Source organism: Lipophrys pholis, assembly GCF_963383615.2.
Source record: "Lipophrys pholis genome assembly, chromosome: 6".
Classification (NCBI taxonomy): Eukaryota; Metazoa; Chordata; class Actinopteri; order Blenniiformes; family Blenniidae; genus Lipophrys; species Lipophrys pholis.
Genome location: NC_137629.1, coordinates 11,063,706 through 11,076,144, shown reverse-complemented (window position 1 = coordinate 11,076,144; position 12,439 = coordinate 11,063,706). Strand labels below are relative to the sequence as shown.

The following is a 12,439-nucleotide window of genomic DNA, read 5'->3' as shown; positions in this document are numbered from 1 at the left end:
GGTATTTTTACATCTCATTTATTTTAAATGAGAAAGCTGTAACACAGAATACGGATCCATTAAAAAACATGCATAAGAGAACACTGCGGTCCAAACAAGAACACTACATCTACAACAATAAAACCATGCAGAAATCATAACACACTTTTTTTAAGCAGCACTGACAGAAACAAACACACACACAGTCAGTGCTGCAGAACCGGCAGCAGCAGCAGAGCGTTCACAGTCTGAGCTGGTAGGTCTGCACGCGGTGCAGCATCTGCTGGGCCGCCTCCCTCTGGGCCTCCTTCAGCACCACGCTAGCCGGGGGTCCCGGCAGGATGGTGACCTGCCCGCTGAAGGACCCCGACACGCCGGCCATCTTCACCTTGTAGGTAAAGTAGAGGAAGCCGTCGCTCCCGGTGTGGGTGTAGTGGATCTCGTAGAGCGGCTCACCGATGCCGGTGTTCTCACACAGCCTGCGGAGGAGAACCACGGGGGAGGTAACGCACCGCCTCTGCAGGGAGTGGCAGGAGGAGGGGGGGCACCTCAGGTCAGGATGCACTGGGACGACCGGCAGGCTCACCTGAGCGGCTTCACCCGGGCTGTTGGGGTGAGGCTGCTCGGGGACCGCGGGTCCTCCTGGAGCTCTGCAGAACAGCGGGGGACTGGACGGACAAACGGGCAGGAGTGGAGGCGGGGCCGAGACCTGCGGGGAGGTCTGGGTGTGATGGGGGGGCTTCTGGACTTCGTTAACCTCCAACATCCACCTCGTAGAAACAGTCAGTGACCACTGCTTCTGGAACGCTGAACAATCAAAGACGTCTGCAGGTCAGATTATAGAAGAGAATAGTTCTATTTTGTCACTGGAAGTATTGTTAAATAGACAGTGGCTACATCATTGAAGTATTGTTACAACATCCTCTGTTGCAACAATACAGTAAGTATGTAAATTAAAAAAAATTATAAAATATTAAACATTAAAGGAAGTACAACAATGAGTGGCATGTTCCAATTCTTATCCAGAGATCAACTGACTATAGCCCCTCTTTACTGGTTTAATAGCTCTAAAAGAGCACAGAAGCAAAAATATTTGAAATTGCATGACAAAAGGTCTAAGCTACTAGTGAAAGGAAAAAACAAGCTGAAAAGGAATCAAAAGAGTCAAAATGAATAAAAAAACGTAAAAACACTAACAACGGGACCAGATAGGAACTTGAGTCTCGGCCCAGCTGTGTGTAGGCCCGAGGCCCTAGCGCCGGAGCGAGCAGGGCGATAAAGCAAAGGGCACCCAGACCCAACTCTGTTGCGCGGTCCCACCACAGAGGGTATGGTTAAAATGTAGGCAGGGTTGTGACCGCAGCAGGTATGTGATGTCATTATGCAACAGTAGTCGCGGGACTAACGCAAAGGTTGTGGCTGCAGCTCAGACGTCCGAGAAAAGCCGTGAGCCTCCGTTTTCTGTGACAAAGCTGAAAAGTTTTGTATTGTGAAACGCAGCGTCCAGCTGGATCTCCTCTCCTGTTACTGAGAGGAGCATCTGCACCTCATCAGAAGACCGCAGGGCTGTGGAGCGCCGACGTTTCAATAAACTGAGTCAACAGTACTACGTCACACTACTGTTGCATAATGACGTCACATACCTGCGGCGTTCACAACTCCTCCTACATTTTAACCGTAATCTCTGTGTTGGGTCCGCGCAACAGAGTTGGGTCCGGGTGCACTTTACCTGACAGGACCTGAAACCAGAGCGCCTACCTTCCACGATCACCTTCTTGGCCATGGAAGCAGCATGATGGCTGGAGAAGGTGACGACAGCAGAAACCTGGTCCCCTTTGGCCTCCGGCTTCAGAGTGACCTTCTCCACGCCGTCGGCCAGCAGACGCAGCGCCTGAGAGGAAAGAGAGGGACAAATGTCTGTCAGACACGTGGCCTCAAAACGTTTCAACATGTGGCCTCAACACATGGCGTCAACTCGTCTCCTCAACACATCTGAACACGTGGCGTCAACTCGTCTCCACAACACATCTCAAACGTGGCGTCAACTCATCCTCTCAACACATCTCAACATGTGGCGTCAACTCGTCATCTCAACACATCTCAACACGTGGCGTCAACTCGTCATCTCAACACATCTCAACACGTGGCGTCAACTCATCCTCTCAACACATCTCAACATGTGGCGTCAACTCATCCTCTCAACACATCGCAACACGTGGCGTCAACTCGTCATCTCAACACATGGCGTCAACACGTCTCCTCAACACATGGTGTCAACTCATCTCCTCAACACGTGGCATCAACACATCTCAACACGTGGTGTCAACTCGTCTCAAAACGTAGCCTCAACACATGGAATCAACTCGTCATCTCAACACGTGGCGTCAACTTGTCTCCTCAACACCTGTCAACACGTGGCCTCAACTCGTCATCTCAACACATGGCGTCAACTCGTCTCAACACATCTCAACACGTGGTGTCAACTTGTCTTTTCAACACATGGCGTCAACTTGTCATCTCAACATGTGGCATCAACATGTCTCCTCAACACCTGGCCTTAACACGTCTCCTCACCAGTGGCCTCAACACGTGTCCTCAACACATTTCCTCTACACATCTCAACACGTGGCCTCTCCACATTTCAACATGTGACCTCAACACGTGGCCTCTCCACATCTCAACATGTCTCCTCAACACGTGGCCTCTCCACATCTCAACATGTCTCCTCAAAACATCTCAACAAATGGCCTCAGCACGTGGCCTCTCCACATCTCAACATGTGACCTCAACATGTGACCTCAACATGTGACCTCAACATGTGGCCTCTCCACATCTCAACATGTGACCTCAACATGTGACCTCAACATGTGGCCTCAACAAATCTCAACCTGTGGCCTCAACACTTCTCAACACATGGCCTCAACACGTGGACTCATCTGGTTGGTGAAATACAGTTGTATGGAAAAACAGCAGACGATGATGTGTCAGACATTTAAAATTGGTGATGAACCTCAGAGGTCCACGATAGACAGTATCCAGGGACTGTGAACTATGAGAGGAGGTGAGAATAGGTTACGGACAAGTACGGACGTAGAATCAAACATGACGGTATCGTCAGCATAAAAGTGAAATTTTGCATTGGATATATTGTGATTGATGTATGAACAGGAGTGGCCCCAGGATGTATGCATTTTACCAACTTTTCACAAAAACTATTAACCCGAATTACATGAAACTCTTAGGGATGATTTGTCATCATCTAAGGACCAATTTTACGATGATAACAGCAAACCATTTCTGAATAAATCCCAAAAGACTACGAGAAAATGTCCCATACAAAGCGGATGGGAGAGGCACCTCATCAAATGAGATCAGTGTCTGTTGCCATAGTGACACTTCCTGTAAGGTGTTTCGCACATTGATGTTGCTACCTGATGGCGACTTAAGCCCCGTTTCCACTGCACAACAAGTGCAGGGATGGAACGGAGCGCTATAGAGAGAGCGTGGACAGACACTGGGGCTCGGGGCAGCCCCGGTGTCCGTCCACGCTGCTGTGCGGACGTGGTCTGAGTCCGATTGTCTTGTAGCATCACTTTGCGTCTCGAGCTGCTGGCCGTGGCTCCGTGTCCGCACACACTGGCAGGTTCCCTGAACTCCAGCGATGGGGAACCGGGGAACCGGGGAACCGGGGAACCGGGGAACCGGGGAACCGGAGCTCTGGAGCCAGCCAGTGTGTGTGGACACACGGTGGCCCACGCAATGGAGCACCGGCCAGCGACGCAACGTGACAAGACGAGAGGACTCGGTAGCACACCGGAGCTGCTCCGAGCTGGCTGACCAACGTCCATGGCTGTCTCCGAGCTCCAATCCCAGTTCGGTTACGGCCGTAACGTCCCTGCCTCGCTTCTGCTCTATCAGAAGCTCTATCTATACAGCCGGCATATTAAAACATTGAGGGCGTGGAGTAAATCACTGACCAATCAGCAAACGGCTCCTCAAAATCAGACCTGTTCTGTTGTCCTGAGCATCCTGTAGCTTTTCTGTGTCTCAGTGTCCCGAGTTGTTGAAGGATGCCCAGTGAATGATCTAGTAGGTCCTTGGAAAGATCTGTGGGTTGTTTTGAATCATTCTCACCATCCTTCACCTCTCTGATATTTTCCTAGGCCTGCCTCTTTTAGCCTTAACAAGAACTGAGCCTTGTATCCTTCCATGTTGTTACTATGTTCCAGGTAACAGGTGAAATCGCTGAGCTAGCATTTTACATATGCAATCTTTGTTTTCAGTACATGTTAGGTTTGTTTTGTGGCCCCATGCCACCACCTTAAGCACCTTTTCTCAGGATTGGATGCAGCCGTCTATGAAGTTCAACGCTTTATAAGCTCATCAAATCAATGTTATGTTCCAAATGATCAGTGTTGAGCATTTACAGGTATTCAAATCAACCAAATTGAAAGGGTGCAAGGTGAAAGGGTTGAAAGTTTTAGCACAGCCTATTTTTAACATCCCATTTACTTTCGTTCAACTTAACATTGATCCACTAAAAGTCTGGGGGTGGAAAACAGCCCAATACTCAGCTTTTATCAGAAAATGAATGACATGTCACCGTGATCACTTTCTTTGAAGAGTAAATTATCATGCAGTCTCAGAGGAACAAAAACCTTCTCATATGCCTGTATGTTGACATGAAGACAATGAATGAAACATAATTTATCACAGTTCAGTGACAGAAGATATCTGGATAGGGAAAAATAATGATCTTGATAAACAAATGTTATTTTTGGATGATCGTGACAAAAGTCAGTCGTAAAAGTACTGAGAAGCTCCACATACAAGACGCTGTGTCTTTAGAAAGCAAATAAAACAACGTGTCAATGACTTCTCTTCCAGAAATTAAACATACAAGTAGCTCTCCATCTGAATGGCTTCATTACTGATCTGCTTTTTAGTTTGATGTACTGTGTGAGTGCATATGCTAATTTCTTTTAACTGAGTGAAATAGAAAAGATTTAAAGTTAGGATCAGCTGTTGGAGGTGATAAGACATTCACTGGCGTTGTCTGATCAGTGAGGGTTAATTGACCTTTGGATCAGCCCCAAAGTGGGATAAACTGAACCCCATTCAGTGTTTCCTCTAGGATTTGTTTAAGCAGCAAGGGCAGGCTCTCCCGAGGGGGTGGGGGGTGTACCTTCTGGAGCAAAATACAGTGAAACAGAAAAAAAAAAGATCCTACAAATCCTATATAACCTCCTTGCTTGGTGGTTTGTGGGGCCGGATTGGAGCCTTAGTGGCTGGTTTTGGCCCAATCGGCCTTATGTTGGACGTAAGTAAACCACGCTACGCTGCGCTGCGGGAGGCTGTCCGCTGATTAGTGTGTTAACAGTTAAAACCTCTCCGTGCATGATGATATTTCCACTCTTATCAGGTCACACATATTTTAGGCAGCTTTGAGCAGCTGTGCACAATTTTTTCGTCTTTTTCAAAATTGACCGTCCAAATGATGGATGGAGGCTCGCTGCCTTAAACTGTGCACTGAAATGGAGCTGCCACTACTTCAACTGGGTTTAGCAGCCAAAACACTGCCTGTATTTAGTCTGTTCCACCAAGCGCACCCCATGGGTGCACCTGGGCCGGGTGCTCACGAGAACCCGGCCCAGTGCTGTGAAGGGGGAGACTTGTGGCGGTTGTGTATTTGCGTCAATTAAAGGGAAAAAAAAGGAGAGAGAAATTTGAAGGAATGGCGGTGAGGACTTAGGAATGGTGGCCCACCAGTCCTAAAAGAATGGAGAGGAAACACTGCCGTTGTTTTTCCTTTTGCGATTGGATCGTTTGACCATTGCGGCATCTTAAAAGACTTAAATAGCCCAGAAAACACAAACGTGTCTCACATACCTTCAGTACGTCCTCCGCCCTGCAGGTGGCCGGCAGCCCATGGATGCACAGGTGCCTCTTCTCAGTGCTGTGCCGGACAGAGAGCTTGTAGCCAGGCTCAATGGGGTAGCCGTGCAGCACGTGGATGGCCTCGGTGGCCACCGCCGCTGCCGCGTATTTGGCATAGGCGAAGCCTCGGTTCTGCCCGCTAAAGTTCATCATGAGGCGAAACTCCCAGAGTGGCCCCACCGAGCTGAAGAGGGGGATGAGGACGTCCTCGTAAGTGTCCCGCGAGATGTTGCTGATGAAGACCTCGCAGTGCGGGCCAGGAAGGGGGCCGTCCCACACTGAGCACAGCCAGGAAAGAGTTACCACACACTGCACATCATATCATGTGGACTATTGCAATAGAATCATTTGTGACAAATATAAACACTTTACCCTCCCAGCAAAGAATAATAGACATGATTAATAGATACTGGTGGAAATAAATTGCGAAAACTCAACAAATCTTTCCTGTGTTCAGGTGAAAATTCATATAAACAGGTTCTTAGTGGTTTACTTCCTGTTGCCCCGAGTCCAGATGTTGCTCTCTCATCTCCATCTCTTCCACCATCACAACACCTCAGATGAGCTCAGATCTCCAGCTAGAAAAACTATTTTCCACACAGCTGATATATCTCATAAATAACTGCTGTATCTTTAAGATGGTACAGTACAGTCTTTTTTTCAGCCAGTTTCCAGTTTTAATCCCCTTCACTTCAGCCCTGCTTTTCACACACTGGACCACAATGTACTCATTTATCATGGAAAGCAAGGTCTCAACTGGACTGGCTCATCTCATTTCTGTCAAACAGTTGTGTCTTCGTCTCTCAGAAATTCATTTTTCTTGTGCTCTTCTTGTCTATGGCGAACCTCAGGGATCAGTCCTGGGCCCATTTTCATTTATTCACTATATACTGTACACGCTGCCTCTGGATTCAATCCTGACACATCCTACACACAGCTACTCAAGTATTGTTACGTCAGCATAATATTATTCAATTGAATGTCTGGAGTCAGTATCGCAAAAACGCGTAATAAACTACTTCGATTAAAACTTACTTATTGAGCAATTGTTGAGTAACGATGTAAAACAATGAAATGGTATAACTTCTACTGAAAAGTGGAAATAAAAACATCTTAATAACACAGTAAGAAAAAGATTATTACTTTATTTTTTCCCCAACATGATTCAGTAAACAACAGTGACTGCTGATATTTAACTTAATCATATTCCCTTACATCAAGAAACCGAATGTACAAATGTTCCACACCGTCTTAAAGTATGCCGTTTTACATTGTTTAAGTTAAAATTCTTCAAAATGTCCAGTTTTCATGGTTTTTCCAGATGAAATCGAAATTGATGTTCTGTGTCAAGTTATCGTCAGAAGGTTCTACTACTGTAAAACACTAAAAAGGCCAAATAATTTGAGATAATCGAATATCTGACAAACAGTTGTTTCTATTCTGCCCATAAAACATCAAAGTTTTGCTTCTCAGTGAACCTGAAGGTAAACTGAAGGATAGATATTTGTCTTTTTTTAATTTGGATCTTTTTTTTTTTTTTTTTTTAAATGTATCTGTCCAGTAAGACTTTAGGAAGCTAAGATTTTTGTTGTATTTGGACTATTTGTGACCGTGTGGATTGGTTTGATTGGTTACTGAGAGTCAGGAGTCGGAGGAGATTATTTTACTATTTCTCAGTCAAAAGGGAAGATACTGAGTCGCTTTAAGCAAAGTAAAGTGTAAAGTAACTCAAGATACAGTAAAAAGTTTGCTATCAAAACGACTCTCACGAGTACCATTCATCCACAAAGTTACTCAAGTACATGCAACACATTACTACACACCTCCGCTGAAGTGAACAGACATCGCGTACATCTGAGCCCATCGTAGCTCTTACACATTTGTAAGGCACGTCTCAAACTATTTCAATATCATTAAAAAGTTCAATATTTTTTGGTCACTCATTTCATTAAGTGAAACCCAAATATCATATAGATTCATTACAAATGAGATTACGTTTTCATGAAATAATTTTTTTTTTAAATGTATATCGTCTTTCTGTCAGACGCTCTATCCTCAGTCAACTTTTACATACTGATCTTTCAAGCCAAGTCACCAAAGTTATACAGTTTGACACAAGGTTTTCATCCCATCATTTATCAGCTCTGAAGATGTTGAACATATTCATTTAAGAACAATACTGCAATCCATACAGCTGGTGTGTTGTGCAGCTTCATGTACTTGCTCTGCCGAGGGTGTGAGGAGTGTGTGTCGGCTGCAGGTGCTCTCACCCTGTGGTGGTCCTCCGTACTTCCTCTGGCCGTTGACCTGAGTCAGCTTGATGTTGGTTTTCTTCAGCCAGGCGTTCAAAGCCTTCAGCCGCTCCATGTTCAGCACCTGTGGCTGAAACAGGCACAACTCCTCATCATGACTTGATGGTTCCAGTCCTCAGCTCCACACAAACTTTGAAATAAATGACTTTAATGTGACAATATTAGAATATTGTGATGGTGAAAAACACTGAAGTACATGATTTGTATGTAAATTTGCTTTATTACTTGGACTTATTTCTTTCTGGACACAAATATTGTTACTTTTTTAATCATTGTAGTAGCAATGTTTCAGAAGTAGAGCAGTTTGTTTGCTTTGTTTTTAAGTTCTTTTTCTTGATTTTTGTGCTTCCAACTGCTTTAATCAACACAATGAAGAGCAGCAGGACTTTCCTGCGGTTTCTCTGGATAAGTAACAGATATTGACAATACTATCTTTCTCTTTTATTTCCTGGTAAACTTAATTGGAGGTGATTCTCAGAAAGTGGAAAAGGCCTCAAAAGGCCGAGTTCTGCTCAAATAAAGTCAATGGAGGAACTTTTCCCGTCGATTCTACTGAATTTTTAATTACTTAATAATAAACTACTGAAGTAAACAAAAACAACAACAAAAAGAAGGTGAAAACGACTCCATTTTACTTCAGTTTAAACTGTCACCGTGGATTTCGGGATGAGAATGAAACTTTTACATACGATTTGAGTTGTAATTGTTGATTAAATAAAATCGAGCTTCTTCACGTTAACGAGCTGCAGCTGGCAGAGCGCGCGCCACGGCGAAACGACGCGATGAGAACACGATGCCGTGACGCATGTTGACAAACTAACAACATGTTTACAACCTAACAACATGTTTACAAACACTTTTCAGTGAGACGTGCACGTGCACGTGTACCTGGAGCTGTAGTTTGTCCGCCATGGAGGTTGTAACGGGTCCTGTCTGTCTGCGCGTGTGCGTCCACTCGGCTGCAGCCCGAAGCACGAGCGCCTCACTCCAGGAAACACTCAGCCTGCACGCGCACCTGCTCATACGGTAACACACACTAACAAACCTGCAGGTAACACACACACACGGTGTGTGTGTGTGTGTGTGTGTGTGTGTGTGTGTGTGTGTGTGTGTGTGTGTGAAGTCATAACGTAATCATGAGATTCATCACCAGTAATTTATAAGTAATTTCTGAAAAGTAAAAGTACTTTTTCTGTCATGTAGATATATTTACTTAACTTTCCTGAAATTATTTTCCATCAAAACTGGAAAATGCTTCAGGCTGACAGCATGATGGTGCCTCCACCATGTTTCCCTCAAGCCTTTATAACTTGTTCCAGTCAAATCTGACTGATGTCAAAATTTTGTTAGTTACTTTAATACTAAATTAGTGAGTTATTTGTACTTATTAATAACTAAATATGACATTGATTAATGGTCTGCTCACATCAGACAACACTAAATAACATGTTTCAATTGAAGAGGTTTTTTTTATAACAAATTATTCTGAGCAACAAGTACACAATATGATTATGTAATTATGTATCAGAATTGTATGAAATGGATATATGAACACAGTTAAGGTATTAGTTTCAATTATCATTTTAATGCAAAAACTTTCAAGGTGCATCATTATGATTTAACAAACACATGTTCAAACTATACTAAGGTACAAACTATAATACTGACTTTTAGTTTTCACTTGAATCAGAATCAGTGTTTATAATCTTCACAGACAAACTTCATAACTATGCTATATGACAACAGGAATTGTTTTAAGGTATGCAGACTCTTCCAACTGCCAGCAAAATAAATGTCCAACCAGTTTTGAGTCCTTCTCTCTCAATGCGGTTTTTCACGTAATAAGTTTAATGCCTCCCAAATTGTAACTTTAGGATTAAACGGTGAAGTCTGAATGCAGTTCTGACTCTGGGTTTCCCTGGAATCTTTGCAGTCCTGATGCAGTCCTGATGGCGTCCATTAGCATTTTCTCCACCACAGCTTCTATTTCTTCTTCAGTTCACGTCTACCTTTTTGCTTCAGATTTTCAAAAATAAAAAAGGGCATTAAATTATTAGTCCTCTAAAAGTGAAAAATACACAGATCAGCTACGACATCAATACCAGGTCAGTGCTGTCTCAAGCAACAGTCTTTATCTACCTTATCTACTCGTCATTTTCTACAATTGTGTGTTTTTTACTGCTGTCACTGACATAGTACCTGGGTTTTTACAAAAACTGATATTTCACCCTCTGCCTTTAAAAAAAAATCTTAATTTACAAGGACTGCATATACACCTGGTTAAGAGCTGCTATGAGCATGCCAAACCTGTAGGGGGCAGTGTAACGAGAAGCATGAAGCCATGATAACCAATCAGAATCCTGGAAAAAAACACGACGTCACGAATTGTGACGTAAATATCCGCCTACCCTGCTTTAGATGCAATCGGAGACACAGATTTTATCCAGATCTCCACTGTGGCCGGAGTTTTCAGGAATCATCGTTTGTGGTGAGTGGTAGCTCATTTATGAGTAAATGCGTGAGAAATGTCACAGGTTTTTCAAATACCCGGGTACGTGTAAACGTGGCCTGAGGTTGCTGTCACAACATTTCACTGCTGCTAATACTGTGTTTTAACATTGCTACATAGTGACAACAAAAGACTATTCTATTCTGGCTCTTTAAACCCAAGAGGAGGCTAACCTATTCACGAGCCACTACACCAGTTGTGTTCAACTTGTGGCTCTTTGGCATTTTCATAGTGACTTTCACTAAATAATACCAAACTAAATATGTTATTTTTATTTTTTTGTATACGCCTGAGTCATTTTCAATAGATTTTTATCTTTTGGTTACAAAAAGGCTTTAAAAAAGACAAAATAACTAAAATGGGGAGGAAAATGCTAAAATGACGAGAATTTCTAAAAGGGGGAAAACCCCCCCAGAAAACCTGCTTCAAAAACAGATCAAATGAAATGTAATTTTGTTTACCTTAACATGTTGAATAACACATTAACCGTAGAACTCTTTAAACATTATTACCTTGGGCTGGTTGTAGATCTGTTTGTCCAACGTTGGTGGATTAGTTTTTAACCCTGGCTTTGTCAGTAAACACAACAGCTCTCATAATGAAGTATTTCTATACAATGAAAACAGAGGTTAGCATGCATGGTCGCAACTAAATAACATACTTAAAGCTCTAAAAAACAAGTAAGTCAAAAGTATGATCAGATTATATATATATAATATATTTGAATTCAAAAACAATTTTACTACCATAAAACATCTTTTTAGCTTCATTTGAAACTGTTTCTGTCCAAGATTAGCAAAACAATAAAAACATAAATTAATTCATAAACATCTAACATAAGTCTGGGTGTTGTTAGAGTGCAGGTCCACCACTTTGAGAATTTGAATATTTCTACAAACAAAGTTCTGAACTTATTACATCACAACTTATTACATTACAGTATATTAGTGCCACTTTGATCATGTAATAAGTTGTGAACTTATTACATGATCAAAGTGGCACTAATATACTGTAATATCCACGCACGCACGCACGCACGCACGCACGCACGCACGCACGCACGCACACACACACACACACACACACATGCACAAACACACACAGTATACAGGAGAGCCAGGGAAAGAGAGAAAGAGGAGAAATCTATATTTTACCAGTATTTCCGCCAGCTTTAGAAGTTTTGTGGCTGCTGGTCAGCCAACATGGCAACCTGCTGTTTTACTGCAGAATTACTTCTGTGGTCGTTAAATTCAGCTTTACAAAGTAAAGCTAATGACTTTCACTTTCTCAATCAGCCAGGGAGTCAGGGAACTTCTAAAGTGAAACGTTCTGCCCTAATATTATTCCACTTGGTATTGTGCTGCTCTGGAGCCACGGTGCTGGTAAGGGTGTTAAAAAAAAAAGAAAAAAAAAAGAAGTAAACAAAACTGCGTTAATAACATTACATTTTTTTAACGAATTAAACGTTTGAAATCAATTAATTAAACTAACGCGATATTTTTGACAGCACTGGAAACAGTCTTGAATCCTTCTATAGATTGTTCTGGGAATACAAAACATTTAAATCAATCAAAATCAGCCGAAGTTATAGAAAAATACATGGAAGACTGAGGCCTTTGTGATGGCTGGAGACGCAAAAAAGAATACACTTTTTTTTCCTCAGTGCATCATTAATTTTCAAGAATATACTTCTTTATCACAA

The 12,439-nt window shown here is 42.9% G+C and overlaps 1 protein-coding gene across 1 annotated transcript; it reads right to left on the bottom strand.

Moving 5' to 3' along the window:
• Window positions 1-220: 220 nt before the first annotated feature.
• On the bottom strand, window positions 221-9,140 carry dnd1 (DND microRNA-mediated repression inhibitor 1; the record flags this gene model as incomplete). The annotated part of the gene is made up of 5 exons (XM_080466156.1): window positions 221-786; window positions 1,738-1,870; window positions 5,869-6,194; window positions 8,187-8,298; window positions 9,117-9,140. The coding sequence occupies 5 exons, from the start codon at window positions 9,138-9,140 to the stop codon at window positions 221-223; spliced, it is 1,161 nt and encodes a 386-aa protein (XP_080322282.1).
• Window positions 9,141-12,439: the final 3,299 nt, after the last annotated feature.